Below are 18,705 nucleotides of genomic sequence, written 5' to 3'. Positions count from 1 at the left end.
CATATACTAATTTATAATCAAAATGGCAAAACATCCATCTACCAACTCTGTTGGCTGCTATGTTATACTGTTCACACATCTCCTGGCAGGTGTATAATGATAATGGCACCTTCACTGACTGGTTTATAATTACGTGGGCACAGCTGGTTTGCAAGAAGTTATTAGGAATTTTTATTGCACAGTAGAAAATTATGCCGGTAGCTGTGGCTGACTGTATGTGTTGGCCTGGTACACAATATAATTATATGGACACCTGCCTCTGTTATCTGCTATTTAATAATGTAAGTCCACTTCTAGCTAAAGTATTATTAAGTGAGTGTATCTGCTGATGGCTTTATAACCATGTGGTAGCAGCTGGCTGGTAAGAAATTATGTGGGCATCTCTGCTGATAGATAAAGCTGCCCACATAATTTTATACTAATTGTTTATGTCGGCGGCATGATATACTGTATAACCATGTGGATACATTTTCTGACTCACAGGTTAGATGCAATTCGGCACAAGCTATATCCAGAACGTCCACGGAGACACCTCACTCTGATCTGTTATGGTAGGTATCGCAGCTCATTTATTCTCGCACCCTATAAAGTTGCGCAGAAAAATGAGCGGAGTGTCCTACCATATTTGCTGATAGTGTTTGCAGCCGGACATCATGGTGATATCCACGTGTCATGTGATATTGCCGGCAATTGAACCTGCCCCATACAGTGTCACACTTACCACCAAATATTTTCTGTGCATATTAAAATATATTCATTCCATTTTATGTCACCTTCTTTAGAACCATAGGTAGCAGCTCTGTGAGTGATGTCGCTAGTCATGTCTATGCATAGCATTGTCAGTCTTATGGGGGTTAATTAGAGCACCCCCAATCATATTAAAAAAGTTGACTCCTAACCTCTTAATTGCTATAATGCTAGTTTTGTGCTGTTACTGTTACAAGATGGGCTTACTCCTCCATTCTCTTCCATTTCTGGGAAACTATCTGCCGTTTATATGTGTTTCTTTCCATCCATCAGTAACTCCTACTAGTGTCAGCTGCCACCATACACTCGCCAACTGTGAATGTCAACTGTACACTAGTTGTATTAGGATAATGCTGCCATCACCAGGGTCCTTCTCTGACACCTGGAAATGCTTGCTCCTGGGTAATTGGTATTGCTGATCACTGTCTGGTTCCTCCTAACTGCTTACTTTGGATCGGTATTATGGCTGCTTCCTCTCGACAGCTTATTAAGGATTAAGACTGCTGGGTAATGGCCAGAGCACTAATGCAGAGACGCTGGGTTCAACACAAGACAGCCAGGGAACGGATAAGTGTGTACTCTTTTATCTGTTGGTCACAGGACACAGCAGATAATAGGCATTAGGCAGAAATCAGTAATGGTTTATTGCTCTTAAATGGTCCTTATAAGAACTATTACACACCAGTTAGAGGTACTGGAGATCATCCAGAAGTACAGATGGAATACAAGTTTGAAAAAAATACAGCTCTTTTTAGTTTCTGGAACATATGTTGACAGGGGGTAATCCAGCCATCTGGCAATATCTTGCACCACCATACTCCCTCATAAATCAATACATTTAGAATACAAATATCAATACACTTACAATGATATACAGCAGACACACTGCACCACTAATAGAAATACATTTCTACAATTAGTTATTTCTTCCTTCTCGGTGCAGCAGTGCCAGATATTAAATATTTGATACCGTAGTAACACATATTACCTTTAAACATTTACATTAAACATCTATACTATTAAACATATTATACCATTTTACTCTTGGCACACAGTATCCCATTCAGTTCCGCGGCGCCAGAGATTTTCAGCGTGTGTGGGACCAAGTACCAATTTCCAGTATAAAGAGTGAGCACAGAATATAATCATGTGGGCACCTCTGCTGGCCAGAATCTAATCATATCATCACCTCTGACTCATGAATGAAGAGGTCTTACTGGGGCTGGAGATCAGTGGACGGGGACCCAAAAATTCCTCCCTGCCTAGGTCCCCATTTGGTCTTAATATGAACGCAGGAATGTTCATTATATGGATAACCTCTTCTTTCACTGCTTTTGAAATTTATTTCTAAAATTATTTCAGTTTTTATAGTTTCCTTCTACTTTGTCGCTAACATTATGGACAACTGAGAAACAGGAGGCAGAAGACTGTAAAATAGTATAAAAACAAAGTTGGTCCCTGTCACTTTAGTCATAGGAGTAAATAGTTAACGGACTGGAGGTTAATGTTTGCTTTTAAAATATACACTCATGCAGAGAAGTCCTAATGTGACTAATGGGATGTTTTTCTCAACCATCTACTCTATCATGTCCCTTCTGCTTCTATGATGTAATAATGTGGGCAGGAGCATCTTGTAACTCCCCTCTTAATCGAAACAAAGAACAAATGCGTTTATAATATTATTATTTAATGGATAGTTTGTATTTTCTTTTAAACATTTATTATAAACTGTGTCTGTATTACAGTTACATATTAAACATTGGAGAACCAAACATATCTTGTTTAGTCAGCATATTTCACATATATAACTCACGTTCCATTTGAGGCATTCAGATGTTCAACATCAGCTGCTCCATTCCTGTCTCTGGTAATAGCTGCTCCCTCTCCTGGTTTTGCACCAGCAACAGTAAAGTACATTTCAGAAATGATAGGTGTGTTTGATAGTTGTGAAACTGCTGATTGATAATCTGGGGCCTCATTCAGTGTCTGGTGGACAGAAAAAAAAGTAAAATGAGCAATCCTTGGCTTAAAGCGCCTATATAGACCCCATAAACACCTGCTTTAAACCCCTAAGTAAGAAATATATTTTCTACATGTTAAAGTTATAAACTACAAGGTGATCACAATAAGGTAGATGCACTAAGGCGACCGAAATGTGCAAGCTGCTAGGTGAGTGGGAGTTAACCAGACTCCTAAATTGCTATAGAGAGATGGGGGGGTCACCTTGCGCTCAAACACATTAGTGGGGAGGTGTATAGTATATGAAATGAAATGCTCCCCTAGTATTAACAGATAATGGAATAGTGCCCCCCACACACATCCTGAAGAACGGACGATTGCAACCCCCTGCAACCTTATGGTCGCACTGGTCACAACATCCACAACGGGCAAACTGACCACAACGTACACCCTGCATGCAGAAAACATCGGGCGCCTGACACAGGATCCAATCATCCATGGTAGTTACATGCGGTTTAACTACCCTCCAAAGGTAATTGCATATTATCGCAGTTACTTGGGTGATCCATAGCTGCCACTACTCCAACACAATTCACGCTGTTACACAATGGCTAACAATCTGCAAACTTTTACCTATACATCCTTATATCTGCATTTCCACGCATTGTTATCTTTTCATTATTTGCATTGTGGACTTATTGTTTATTGTATACTGTGTATTGATTACTATATTAGTCATTGTTTTTCCCTGGCCACTTCCATCATCTGTTAATCCTAGGGGAGCATTTCATTTCATATACTATACACCTCCCCACTAACATGTTTGAGCGCAAGGTGACACCCCCATCTCTCTAAAGTTATAAATTGCTATTTTTATGGATTTGTATTAGCTGTACAATATCACCCTTTACAAATTCCAGCCACAGAAGGTAAATAGTATGGGCCTGATTCATTAAGGAAAGTAAGGCAAACAAATGAGTTTTCTCCTAGACAAAACCATGTTACAATGCAAGGGGTGCAACTAGTTTTTTTATGTTGCACATAAGTTAAATACTGACTGTTTTTTCATGTAGCACACAAATACTTGATAGCTTATTTATACAGTGAAATTTACAGATAATCTAGGACATGCCCTACTCCAAATATAAATCTGCCATCACATTTTAAATTTACTTCCCTCCCCCTCCAATGCAACATGGTTTTGCCAAGCTGCAAAGTTACTCATTTATTTTGCTTTCCTTTCCTTAATGAATCAGGCCCTATGTCTTTAACTCCTGCATGTATCAGTACCAATAAAACATAAGTCCTGTTCTGCAATAGCCAGCAAATCAATAATCTAGTTGGTTGAAATATATTATTACAAATCACAGATTGTGTGTTAACATCAGAATCTCCAAGAGATTCAGAAGCTTTAGGTGCAGTAACATAATGTTCTATATTAGAACGTGTGGTTATCTATCTGTTGTAAATTGAATCCAACCTTTCCCTGGACATGTACTGAACACCAAGGGGATTGAGACATTTTGAGCTCAAATTGTAAGTGTAAAAATCAATTATAAAAAATGTGCACTTACATGTGTATGTGGAGTCGGATGTATCTTCAGATACATCCAACTTGTATTTCTCCATCAGGCATACAAATGTGTATTCTTACTCCTAATGATAGCGTAGGAATGTGGCTTGATATTTTAGTAGTGAATGTGCAAGTCGCAGTGTATAATATAGTAATGAAATGTTACATACACAAGAGACAATAGTGTCTTGACAGTATAATTAATAATTGTGAGTCCCATCTTCCATATAAAATGTAATTAAATACAAAATTTATTTGAATTAAATGAGAATCTTCTTTCCTGCTGTCTAAATAGCAATAACTTATTAAACAGATTGACAATTTGTTCAATAAATTACTGGTTAGAGATACTCTGCCAATGGTTAGATGTAGGGGGAGGGTTTCATTGACACACTCAGTCCTTGCAACAGAATCCACAAAGGTGGATATATCATTTCAAGAAATGTGGCATTGTGTACATCAGGGATCATGTATTGATGGGCTGCTACCTTCACCTATATGTCCTATGCTGAGCTAGTCAGTTTTTTTTATAATATCCATTTCACGCTTTAGCAAAACCTCATTACTAACCAGATCTGTACTTACATTCCGTATGAGCCAGCTGACAGGACTTCTGTTCAGTAACATAGAGAGGGTATTCTTCCACAAAACATTGTTTTTCTCTGTCAGAAAAAGGAACAATAATAATTTATTCATTTCAGGGACTGTAATTCATCTTCTAAATTAATGATTGTTGTGTATTGATTCTTTGTAATTATTATATATTATACTGTTTACATATTATATTTGTGGAACCTTACTTAGATTAACAAGAAAGCTGTATGTTTGTTTTTTTCCAAAATATGCATGTGTGGCAATATTTCTGTATTAGCATATATCTCATTTATAAAATAGGGCTATAGGATTCAGGCCTATACTCAAGCAAGATATATGCTACATTCACATAGACATTGTTTCCTATTTTTAAAAATAATTGATAACATTTTGATTATCGCAATGTGGTCCATGAACATGACAAATGCATGTCTAAATGCATGATAAATGATAAATGATGATAAATGCCTTGATCCATAGAAGCTAATTGGAATATTTTCTTTAATACAGACACATCAGACATTTACTTCCGAAATGGGTCATTTATGTAAGTACAAAAGTGCAGTACATAGGCTGTTTGTGATGTCATATTCCAATTTTTATAGAAATGCATCAGTTTTACAGGTGTTTGCTGTATGAGGTTAAATACGATTCCAGCCCGCAGTCTCTCTCTACCTATAACACAGGTTATAGACCTACTGAATCGCCCCCAACACAGCGCTCTCACACCCCCACACACTTCAGGTTTTGCCACCACCTATTCAATATGGGCAATAGGACCCCAATATACTGTCCCACACTGGCACACCAGGCTTCTGGTTACCCACAGGCTAGCAAGGTCCACAACAGCAAACAAAGGGTTAACTCTTCACACCTTCAGACTGTTACACAAATGTAAATGCAAGCACACACTAATCTTGTTAATGAAATGTATCAACAAATCACACACCGGCATTCAAAGGGTTAACTTGGTCAAGCTATATTCTTCTTAACTGGCTAATGGATTCTTTAGTCTATCAAGTATGCAACTTACTAAATTTATAGATTTAATATACAAAAGTACAGGGAATTCAGATATAAAAAATAATTAATAAACAATTGACATAACATACACAAGCAAATAGTCACTTACATGAGTTGTATAATCTGTTCCATGGGAAACTGGCTAGGAAGATGGACAGCTTATCAATGTGGATTGATTTTCCCAAAAGACTGACAATTTGTTGTAACTGGTCTCAGCTTTTTAAAGACACCTTTACACCTTTCCTACCTCCCGAAGGATGTGGTCTGTGATATTTTTTTCAATCACCATTTGCATGTTGCCTGATTTACTACCCAAGTCTACAATGTGACCTAACTTTTCTGTGGATCATCACACAGACCCAATTTTATTATTAATAAATTACCTATGCATTTCTTCATCTTTCGATACCAAACAGGCCTAGATACAGTTTCTTAGAGCTTACCCTCATTTCCTTAACTTCTCTGTGTGGCAGAATGCTTAATTTGGCATATGAGCCGCCCTTCATCATGCTATTGAGAAATATGTGCTTGATCACTACTTTTACTGATTTTAAGTGGCATATTTAGTCAGCACATGGCCTCTTTGAGCCAGACACTCTGCTGAGCGGTTCCTAAAAGTCTATTCCGGTATCCAAAAAATAATTTGTGTCAGGATATAGCTCACAGCAGGGGTTCTTTGAGGCTGCCACAGGTGACACTGCTATCTTCTAACACTGGGATGTGCAGAGCCATCAAATACACATACAACAGATTTTCTGACTTCACATTTTACACTTTAGTAACACAACTTATCAATGGATTCAATTAATATACCATATTTACACTGCATTTATGATTTTGGCCTTAATCCCCACATTTATGTCATGTGTTAACCCTTAAAAATGACTGTAAGTTCTCTATGTTCATGACAATTATTATTAGCAATTATTTATAGGGTGCGACAAAGTCCCATAGCACCGTACATGGCGGTAGTACAAACAAGATAAACTAACACAAAAAAGGCAACAGCTCAACATAAATCAAGTCACATACCAAAGGGCAATTCCAGGGCAATTAAAAGGATGGCTAGGGTAGGCAAAGTGACATGGCAGGGGTAGGAAGCAAGTGGGGAAGAGATGGGAGGGAGGCAAAAAGAGTAAGGAGAGCTCTGCTCATGATAGCTTACAATTTAGGATAAAACAGATTTGTGAAGATGGTAGCGTCTGTAAGAATGCAAAAATGTATACTGTCTGGTGGGAGGAGTTAAGTGGATTAGGAGCACTCCTTGGTAATTTTACATTACGCCACCCGTTGTGCACTGAGGTGGATTTAATTTCAATTAGCTGACAGGTGTAGAGAAGAGGCGTTTCCTGTATTAGGTGGGAGGGATTCTTGCTAACACAAAAGTACTTCAGTTCTTTGTCTGACCATAGGTGCTGGAAACACAACCTCGTTCCTATGCCGATGACATATTTTGCGATTCAATTATACTTTTGTGGAAAATACATTCCTAGATGTACTTCGATCTAACACACAAAAGTGACAGGTGTATTATAGATTTCCCTGATGTCCACCACACTGTCATGATTAACTCAAGACATAACTAAGTACAAACTAAACAGTATTGTAAGAGAAGCCATACATAATTCTTCATATTTGGGTAATGGATGTAGTACTAATCTAAAGCTGCAGAAACTGGAATATGCAAAAAAATACAAAAACTAGTTCTTATCTCCAAAATTAGAATATTAGGTTAACAATGCAACAATAATGCAAAATAAGTAAATAGTGACACTCTCACAAATGCCCAGCCACCACAAAGGATTTACTATGGTGTCCTTACGTTCACAAAAACTACTTATTTAATGTTCCACACTTAAATCACATACACATGTATCATGAGCCTCACTGGGCTTCGTAAGTTCACAAAGAATCATGGAGAATACACTAGATTAAATGTATTTAATCTGAAATATGTTTCCAAGGCTTAGCTACAAAAAAGTTTCAGAAAATAAACTAGGAAATAAAACCAGAGTCACTACTTACTAGTTAAGGCTTAGCGTGTGTGAGGGAACACAATTGAGAAAACGGAACATTTCAGTCTTGATAGACCCCCTAATGATAATGCACGCTGTAATGTCTAAAGCAGAAGATTTTAAACCCTTCTTACAGGCTCTTCACCCTCACTAAGATTTATGTTGGCACCTCAGAGAATTTCTCACCTCTGCTCTGCTTGAGTGGCTAGATGGTTTACAACGTTGGGGGCTTCAAACTCCTCTGAGATGCTTATCTATCCAGGGCCTGGCTAGTTTCAAAAGACTCTTGGTCAATTGCACAGGTCACTTAGGTCAGTCAGCAAAGCATACTTTGGGAGGTTACATAAAATATTCACAGTGTCATACATGAATTCAACAGAAAATAACAATCAGCCATTAGCTATACTACATAACCGCGACAACACATTTTGAAAATAAGTCTTTCTGCCTTGAGAAAGACTTATTGTAAAAATGCGTCGGTGGTGGCTGGAGAGGATATGGAAAGACCTCACACTGTTTCTTCCTTATCTTTCGGTATGTATGAGAGTCTGTGATAAAATGAAGATCTTTTGGATAAAATACCTAATAATCTAGAAGGCTGAAAAGTTCTTCCAGAGATTTATTAAAGACACATTTATTTCAGAATATTTGTAAGTGTAATCATAATTGGATCCCATGGAATTCACACTTGGATGAATAGTAAGGGAAATATACATTGGACTAGATGCATCCTATTACTCTATTGTGAAATACTGTAGTCCCCTGTTTTGTGAAGTGTGAGGAGATATTATTTACTTATTTTTTGTTATTGTGTTAATCTGAAGAGTGGTGATATTTTCTATAGTAAATAGGGCAGGAGTTCCCAGGAGTACTTGAGAAGTGTGATTTTGCAATATTATCACAATGCAACAATGCCTTAATGACAAATAATCGTCTGACATTTGCTTAGAAGAAAAGCCTATACTCTACCCAATAAAGTTCCTCAGTTTGCTATTTTAGATGTCATAGTCCCTTAACATGTCCAAATCTACGAATAAAGAAATTGGTTTGCAAATAGGGCAAACCCCCAGTGCTGTTAGACAACAATGCTTAACACTGCGCTACTCTGTGCCGCAATAAAAGGATGCCTCATGCATCATGTTGCCATTCATGTAATGTGCCATGGAACTTTAAGTAACTGTATTGCATTACACCAAGGGGCATATTCAATTAGGTTATTCGCAACCCTACGGGGTGAGAACGATAATCCACGTTATTACGATACCGTGGATTAACTTCGCGGCCCGTTCCGGCGCGATCCCGCGGACCGGAAACCTAATTGAATATGCCCCCAAGTGTGTTTCCCAAAGTGATGCCTCAATTCTTTTTTTACATGTATTCCCTCCATATACCCCCACCAGGGGGTAAATGTATCAAAGTCCGGTTTTTTCATCTCGCAGGAGATCAGCGTCTTTGCAGCTAAAATTTAAAGGGTCGATGGCTTGTAAAGGCAAACTTGCCGCGAAGTTAATCCACGGTATCGTAATAACGTGGATTATCGTTCTCACCCCGTAGGGTTGCGAACGAAAATCCACGTTTTTGCGATACCGTATTACCGGCAATATTGCACAGGTTCCGCTGTAACGCACGTTACCGCGGACCAGAAACCTAATTGAATATGCCCCTTGGTGTGATGCAATACAGTTACTTAAAGTTCCATGGCACATTACATGAATGGCAACATGATGCATGAGGCATCCTTTTATTGCAGCCATCACCCCTTTAAATTTTAGCTGCAAAGACGCCGATCTCCCGCGAGATGAAAAAAACGGACTTTGATACATTTACCCCCAGATGTCATATTTGAAGCAACTAACTTCGGATAGGAAAGCCATTTGACTTTGTGAGATGAAAAACTCTGCACAATAAACAATTTCTAGTGAAAATGAAAAAGGACTTTTCTGAATTATTATCATTATTTCTTTACTTTTCTTCATACTTTTGACAATGAAACTATTAATTATACAGAAAATAAATGCTCATATAATTTGGAAAAAAACCACTAGAAACTATTGCAACATCACTGATTCTTCATCCATTTTATCTCTGGGTACTTTTTGAGCCTCAATACATAAAGGCACCTGATCGTCTTGATTTATGCTGTAACAAGTACACCAGGTCAGCACAGACTTGAACCTCTAAATGAATTGGGTGCAAAGAACAGCATGCCCGCCTAGAGGCTGCCAGCCTGGGTGAAAAAGCTCCGGGACTCTTCCAGGCAACCCTGGACTGTGAATAACAGGGTAATGTAAAAAATAATTAACACCACCTAGAAAGGAAACTTTGGTGCCCCTGTGGTTACAGTATAAAGTACGAGGTCCCCAATGCACTGAGGTCCTTAATAATGCCCATTATAGAAATATGAAATAAAAAAGTAAAACAAACATATTTTAAAACTAAAATTTCATTAAATAAAACCCTCTCTCGTCACTTTGTTAAAAAAACTTCCTTCTCGACAAAGTCCAATTGGAATTATTCATTCTTTATAATCCACATGAAATAATATGCACAGTAATAAATATAATGTAGGGGTAATTTATTACATATAGGGGGCTACTAATGTAATGTGGGGTTTGCATAGCTCTTAATATATTGTAGGGGCTATTAATGCAATGTAAAGGACACTGAAAGGTAGCAATTTATCTGCCGCTGTTCTTGTTGAAGTGTCTCCCTCTTCTCATGCCTGTATTATGGATCAGAATAAGAATAACAGGATAGTGAATATATGGGAAGCTGAGAAAGTGGAAACCAGACCCAGGCTGGTCAGCACAAGGCTGGTACATCTAGTGTTCACCTCCAAAATAAACTACTAGCCCTGCACTGAAAAGCTCTGGGTCTTTTTCCGGAACAACTGGGCTTTGGGTACCAGTAGGCGAGATGAAGTACAGGTAAAGAGGGGGCAGGGCCTTGCGAATTGCTTAATTAGCGTCTCGTACCACAATGCCACATCATTTTGCTGCAGGGGTGGCATCAAAATTACACGATTTGCAACAAATTGCGTCATGAGGCCCCATACCGCCCACTTCCCTAAAAGTAGGCAGGATGCGGGAAATGGCCTGCTCTCCAGGGAAATCCGGGAAAGTGGGCAAGTAGGCCATTACAACAAATCAGCAATTATTTTGTATCTGTCTAACGTAAGTTAGACAATGAAACCAAATGTATGATAAATTACTAAATATGGTTTATTGCTTATTAAATGTACCTAAAGTCATTGTTAACAAATAACCCACCCTGTTCTTATTGGTAATATTGTTGCAACACATAACAGTGAGTACATATATAAACATGCAACATTTAAAATGTACCTCTGGAATTTGCTGAAATAGTAAATTTGTATGGACTCTGCCCAGTCCAAAGCCCAACAAATCCCACAAAGGTTGTTCCTGTGTATGCAATCTGGAATTTAAAAAACATGGTAACATTTAAAACCTTGCATTAGTATGTACATAGAGACATGTAAACGGATAATTGCATATTATGGGCTGAAGCATTAAGAAATACAAAACAAACGTACATCAGGCACATAACGAGCATATGCAGGCAATAGGCATTCTGTTGGAAGAACACGGGAGCAGCTCATGTGACATAAAATCAAATTCACATAGTAGTGCGGTTTTATTTGCTCCTTCATCTGATTTACGAGCAGACATACCTTTTTACAGTAAACCCATGTATTTGTATTACCGATTGACAGAGGAATGCACTGGCGTGCAATTCCTTCAATACCCTCTTTCACCTTATTAATTTATATTTATACTCTCATGTTTTTTGCCATAATTGTTATAATAACCCTGCATATTAACGCTTTGTATGATGTAATACCACATCAACCTGTACTATTACAAGCTGTAATTGCATGATAGCAAAAAACCACATAGAAAATCTATCACATTTGTTTAATAAAAAAACACTCACAAACACAAAGTTTTTTCACATAAATATTTTATAATGAAAAAAATTAAAATAAACATTTTAATCAAACAAGAAAATAAAATTAGACTATAATTGTGCTTTTTTAGCAATACCAAATATTGCATATTTTTTGGGGGTTATTTTCATTTTTTTTTTTATTAAAATGTGGGCGGGGAATTCTTCGCCACCTGAAAAAAAAAAGAAAGAGAATATTTTTTTTAAAATTCCAATATTATAACATTTTATAAACTTATCTTAGCTCTATCAGGGCAGTTTGTTCACACACATTTCTACCTCAGGATAGTTCAGAGGTGCTAAATTAAGAGAAATTTTCTGCAAGCTTCATCTTATTCTGAACACAGTACTAGCCAGAGGACTGCATTTTGGAGGCACATGTATATATATATAATGATGGGGATTGCTTGCCAACAAACGCTTATCAGACCCATGATGTCAGACACCTCTAGAAGACACATTTAGTAAAGAAAGGCCTACACTTTTATGCTGCAAAACAAAATAATTAATATAATACTAGATTAGTAAATCAAGATACTTACATTCGTCCACAGGCGCCTGGAATGTTCCTGCCTCATCCTGCTCTTCCCCTTGGGGCACCTCCATGACACTTAGGGGTCCCTCCCAGGATGGTGCCACAGATTCATCATATAGGGGTGTTGAATGGGATTGGTTGGGGGGTGGAGGGATTGTTTGTGGGTGGGGAAAGGAAATGTTTGAGGGGTGGGGAAAGGGATTGTTCAGGGGTGGAGAAAGGGATTGTTCAGAGGGCAGGAAAAAAATTGTTCGGGCACGGAGGAAAGGGATTGTGTGGGAGGTTGGCAAAGGGTCACCTCCTCCTAGAGCTCCTCCCTATCCCCTCATTCTTGTAGCATTGGTTGTTGTGGAGGCATTCTGTTGGAAGAAATACGGCACACTAGTTTTTAATAAATGTTATCTCTTTTATACATAGATACATCCATATAATGTAAGTTCTCAATGTTAAATAACCAATACCACACATGGATCATTATTCTATCATTGCCAAAATACAAACACCTCTACACCACTTTTCCCAATAAGGGATATTGCAAAATATATTGTTTTCTCTTTAAATAAATGGACCAGCTAAAACTGTAATCATATGCAATTATTAGCAATTAGAAACTTACACCTTCTAATATCCCTCCTCAATTCCACAAGCAGCTATTACCTCCCTCCACCATTCCGCCTACTTAGGTCACTCCACCATTGCTGGAGTTGTATAATTGAGTGCCTTGTGCTTACTCTATGCCTCAAATAGGCTTTTGCAGACCTGTATGCAGTGTTTCTAAAAGCATTGCTGTTGTATTGAGCTGTGGGCCCCAAGCAATTGTCCATAACTCTTCTAAGTGCATGCATGATGAGATCAAGCAGCAAAACCAATGTTGGGCCAGGGTGCAAGCGAGGACGCAAGTCTGAATAGTTATTTTTCTTTCCACATGTGGTATATCACTATTTGTCTCTGTTTGTTTCACTGAATACGCAATTTAGAAAAACAAAAACTGTTGCCTTGGTTATTTGTCCATTTACTGAAGGCATTATTTTATAAGCTAAGCCCAAAAGTTACTTACATGTAAAGTAAGATGAAATCACATATTCCTTGAAGCCAGAATACTCTTGGGAATCTAGCGGACTAGAATCAACATCATCTACTTTCTGCCCAGCAACCTCAGCTTCTTCCATCTTTAGAACTCCACTCAAGATTGCGATGTTATGGAATACCACACAGAGAGCAATTATGTCTCACACAATATCCGGAGCATACATAAGAGCTCCACCAGACCGGTCAAGGCAGTGGAACCTGGCCTTTAAAAGGCCAAAACCCTGCTCTATAACTGATTTGCTGCACATATGCACCAAATTGCAAGCAACATCTTGCTCTGTATGTGAATTTAAAATAGGAGTGAGGAGCCAAGGCTGGAAAGAGTAAGCATTGTCTCCTATAAAGAGAAAAATTTAAGAAAAAACAAAGAAAAAAAACATACCAGTAATGTAAACCAAATCATACACATAATAGGGAGATACATTTTCATGATATGTGTCACGGTTCAGGAGTTTGGATCCTAGGTTTGCCTAGATTAGCACTATTCCAGGTGAGGCACGGAGTATAACGGGAAGACGGTTTTCACCAGGAACCGCTGCAGGGTGGTTTGGTCTTAGCTGCGTCTACTCGCAGATCATAGTCCTCACTAAGAGTACCAGATGAAACCCTTTAGGGAATATACAGAAATGGTCAGCAACAGCAGACAGCACTGGGAGAGGAAAACTTGCAGAAGATGAGAGATTGCAGGCAGCAGGTAACACAGGAACACAGATACAGCTGAGTGAGGAGTAATCTGCAGACTGCAGATTTACCACTGGGATGGTGGAGAATGCACGGAGGTATTACAGTCGCGGACTTCAGGTAACACAGGCACGCTGATACAGCTGGAAGAGGAGTAGTCTGTGGAAGGCAGGATCCAGCACTTAGAGGAAGGTGACTAAAAGAACAGGTGGCAAGCGTCAGGAGGAGGTGCCTTTTAAAGTTGGAGCCAAAAATGAGCCAGCCAATAGGAGGGAGACCAAGGAAATGAATAGATCAGGTCTGCGCAGACCCGAGAGGAAGATGGCGGCGGCCGTGATGCAGCGAGGAAGTCAGGGGGACCAGGTAAGTGCGCCGGGCATCGGGTGCGTAGCCCGACTGCCCGGCGTGTGACAATATGGCACTATTGTAATACTACAATGTTTGACAATTGATTATATAAGAACACTGTAATGCAGAGTGTTAATATTTTGCAAAGGTACTAGACCTATCATTACTACAATATATACCAATGTATTCAGGAACACAGGAAGGTCTAATTGTAAATAATGATGTGATTGAAAATAGTACCTAATAGTCATGCATCACCATGTGGCCTTGCATCTCCTTCCCTCTGTTGTAATCTGAGCCACATGCATGATTGCATGAACACAAAGGAGTCATGGGTTCTCTCCGACCATTTAGCAACCAGGCATTGAATCTAGAAAGATGCATCACATATAGCCTGGACATTGATCGAGCAAATACTTTTTATTTGAATAAATAGAAGCATTTCCACCTGACAGGACCAGGGCTATATGTGTACCATCTACTGCCCCTATAATGTACTGAAATCTGGCTAAGGTGGAAAACTGCTGCTTTATGGGCACACGGGACTCCTCTTCGAGTAGCAGATGTATAAAGTGCTGGATGCACGACAGGAAATCCCGCAGCACAAGGATCAGCTCATGACCGAAGGTGGCTTGTGACAATCCTGACGTGACACCCGCCAAGAGTTTGGTCAGCACCGATAGTGATGGACCACCTCAGCATCTAGCATCTCAAAGAGGATGACACCTGGCCTGAAGACATGCTCCCTGGGCCTGTGACGGTGTACCAGATGCTGCTGTTGGATGGGAACAATGCCTGTCATCCTTCAGATTTCGTGCTTGACCCATGATTGGCTATATGTGAGAAAGATGGATGACTAATAAACAATTATATATTACCTAGTGCCTTGCAGATTTTTGGGTCTCCTTTGACATTATACATTAAAGGCATATTTACAACTAACATAGATTTATTCATGAAAATGTATCACAAAGTTTCTATAAAATAGAAAAAAGATAATAAAGCATGACAAAAAATGTATTAAACATTTATTTAAATAATAAAAAGCCCTCTCAAAACAGAATCGCATTACAAATGTGTGCTACTACATAGGCATACCTAGTAGACGTCATCAGCAAGACGCTCACAAGCATTTAAAACACACAATCGCAGTGCAAATGTATGCAACCATGTAGGAACTAGACAGCACACACAACACTTATTTTAAACAGACAACAGCATTACTAATGTGTGAAATGACATTTCAAAACCTACACTACATTGCAAATATAATTGGGATATCCAGATTTAATTGGATCCTGCCTTCCTTTTATCCTGCAGGATCCAATTAAATCTGGATATCCCAATTATATTTACCAGCTGGTGATAAATAGGTGTATTGGGTTGCATCGCAATATATGCATGTATATACATGATTATGAGGTCATGTGATCTGTTTTCTATTGAGATCTATTTATATCTTTACATTTTTATTTTGATTTTATTTGTTTCTTAGAAAAGCTAGTGTATACATAGTATACGTTCCACCTTAACTTTGTGGTTGTCAGCATGCGATACATGTATTTTACACAGCTGTTTGACATTTTTTATTAAAAACCTATTAGGTACTTCTGCGCAACTCTCCTTTTTCCCTTTTGTATGCTTTGTTGGGAGGGTTAACACTACCTCCTTTTGAGAGCTGCTGCATTTGTTACCTGGTCAGAAATTGTGTTCTTTTACCTATACCTGTGATATTCATATTAGCGCCAGAGATTTCTTTCGTTCTGTTGTTTACTACATTGCAAATGTATGAAAATGAGGGTGAACCAATTTTAAACATGCTTGAAGTATCATCATCAATTTATATAGCATCACTAGTTCCGCAGCGCTGTACAGAGAACTCACCCACATCAGTCCCTGCCCCATTGGAGCTTACAGTTTAAATTCCCTAACATACATACACACACAGACAGACAGAGAGACTAGGGTCAATTTTTGATAGCGGGCAATTAACCTACCAGCATGTTTTTGGAGTGTGGGAGGAAACCGGAGCACCCAGAGGAAACCCACGGAGAACATACAAACTCCACACAGATAAGGCCATGGTCGGGAATTGAACTCATGACCCCAGTGCTGTGAGGCAGAAGTGCTAACCACTAAGCCACCGTGTTGCTCACAAGTATGCACTGCTTCTTAAATATGAAGGAATGCAATCCGGTTCTATTGGTTCTAGAGCATCTGCTTTTACGAAATATCATTATAGTAATCTTCCTCCATTGGTCTTATCTGGTGTTGTATAACGAGATGAGTGGTGTCAGGTGTGCAGGTGATTTGTCTATCACAGCATTCGATAACGAACAGTTTAATACTGACTGTTTTTTCACGTAGCACACAAATATCAACTTTAAATTTCAGTGTACAAATAAGCTATCAAGTATGTGTCTGCTACATGAAAAAACAGTCAGTATTTAACTTATGTGCAAAACAGAAAACTAATTTTCATCCCTTGCATTGTAACATGGTTTTGTCCAGGAGACTTAAATAAGAAACTTCTTACATTAAGTTCCTTAATTAATCAGGCCCCTGGTGTGTAACAAAACAAATAATTATAAGGAAGAACTGCCAGCATTCATGTGACAGCACCAATATTGTAACTACTGATTTTGTATATATGATCCAAGAGATGGATCAGGTAAGAGCAATAGATGATTGTTATTAAATAACTCTACAAAATAGAATTTTAAATTGTACCTGGCCATTCTTAATAAAATCCACATCCATTGTAATTTTCTTAAACATGTTGGCAAGGAACAAGTCCATGTTTCTTCCATGGTAAATATTCCCTTCTTTATCTTCTGTTATTATACTTGTGCAAGCCCTGAAAAGATTGAACACATTTGTGTTAATTAGTGCCATAATATGATCCCTAGCATTAGAGATGAACATTTCACAAATGATACTGATTCTAGTGTAAAATATTAAAATAATAAACAGACGATCAATGGGTCTGACAGAAGCATCAGTACTGAGACAGACAATGTTGTATTTGTCTCTCTTATTTTTATAACCCTTGTTGTAAATCCTTATTTCAGTTCATAGTAATGAGCTGTAAGGCACTACTAAGTCTGTATAAATATTAGGCCTCATTTAGCGATAGAAGCAAATCCAGCTAAAGGTTACAAATGTGCACCTGGATACAATTGCAATATTTTTTTCCATGCAGAGAAAATATTGACTGCCTTTGCATGCAGCACATATATATTGGGCAGCATTATGTATACACTGTTATTTAGGGGTCTTTCTAAGCCATAAATCATGGAAAAACAGATTATTCCGCATGGTTTAGGCATTTTTAAGTTACATTGCTATGTAACAAAAGCCTAACGCAGGATATATCATAGATATCTCTAGCAGTAGGCTAAGTTTCGCATTAAACTACAGTCCCCATAATTTTCATTGGGGCCTATACTTTCAGAGGTTGAGCCCGTTGACTTACGCCATATAATCATTTCTACCCTATGGGGAGAGTATTGTGATAGAGTGATCTTCAGATCCCTCTCCGCAACCTTCCTGTTCTCCCCTCGGGTAAAGATCAAAATGCTTCGGCGCTTGCGCATGAGAAGTACAGACACTGAGACAGAACGAAGTGTGGACAGGTAAGGAAAGTCATCTCCGGGACAGCCTCCTATCAGATGCGCTGTCCTGGGATGAATTTTTTAAAAAATGGAGCTGAAAAGTCCTAGGTTTTCGTAGAGAGGACTGATGATAATTAACAGGGCATAAACAGGTTAATCATTAAATAGACTCCTTAGCTTTAAGCTAGGCTGTGCCCTTCTCAGTTAAAATTCCCCTCCCTGCATTGTAACATAGTTTTACCAAGGTGTAAAACTTCTAGCTGGGTTTGTTCCTAAATCTATAACATCTCCATATAACATCTTCACTAGGGGCCTGATTCATTAAGGATCTTAAATGAAGAGGTATCTTATTTCAGTCTCCTGGACAAAACCATGTTACAATGCAAGGGGTGCAAACTAGTTTTCTGTTTTGCACATAAGTTAAATACTGACTGTTTTTTCATGTAGCACACAAATAGCAACTTTAAATTTCAGTGTACAAATAAGCTATTAAGTATTTGTGTGCTACATGAAAAAACAGTCAGTATTTAACTTATGTGCAAAACAGAAAACTAGTTTGCA

General features: G+C 38.4%; 1 protein-coding gene across 2 annotated transcripts in view; it reads right to left on the bottom strand.

The window, feature by feature from the left end:
* The window catches only part of LOC142144141 (N-acylethanolamine-hydrolyzing acid amidase-like), a 100,735-nt gene that overhangs the window by 44,147 nt on the left and 37,883 nt on the right, over nucleotides 1–18,705 (bottom strand). For both annotated transcript variants that reach the window (XM_075202634.1, XM_075202644.1), the window contains exons 3-6: nucleotides 17,261–17,387; nucleotides 11,256–11,346; nucleotides 4,865–4,941; nucleotides 2,561–2,733 (exon numbers count right to left, since the gene is read on the bottom strand). In XM_075202634.1, coding sequence (XP_075058735.1) covers nucleotides 2,561–2,733; nucleotides 4,865–4,941; nucleotides 11,256–11,346; nucleotides 17,261–17,387 — 468 coding nt within the window. The remainder of the gene's footprint in view (nucleotides 1–2,560; nucleotides 2,734–4,864; nucleotides 4,942–11,255; nucleotides 11,347–17,260; nucleotides 17,388–18,705) is intronic.

Source organism: Mixophyes fleayi, chromosome 1 (assembly GCF_038048845.1).
Source record: "Mixophyes fleayi isolate aMixFle1 chromosome 1, aMixFle1.hap1, whole genome shotgun sequence".
Taxonomy (NCBI): domain Eukaryota; kingdom Metazoa; phylum Chordata; class Amphibia; order Anura; family Limnodynastidae; genus Mixophyes; species Mixophyes fleayi.
Note: the sequence above shows the minus strand (reverse complement) of the source record. Positions and strands in the feature narration are given on the sequence as shown.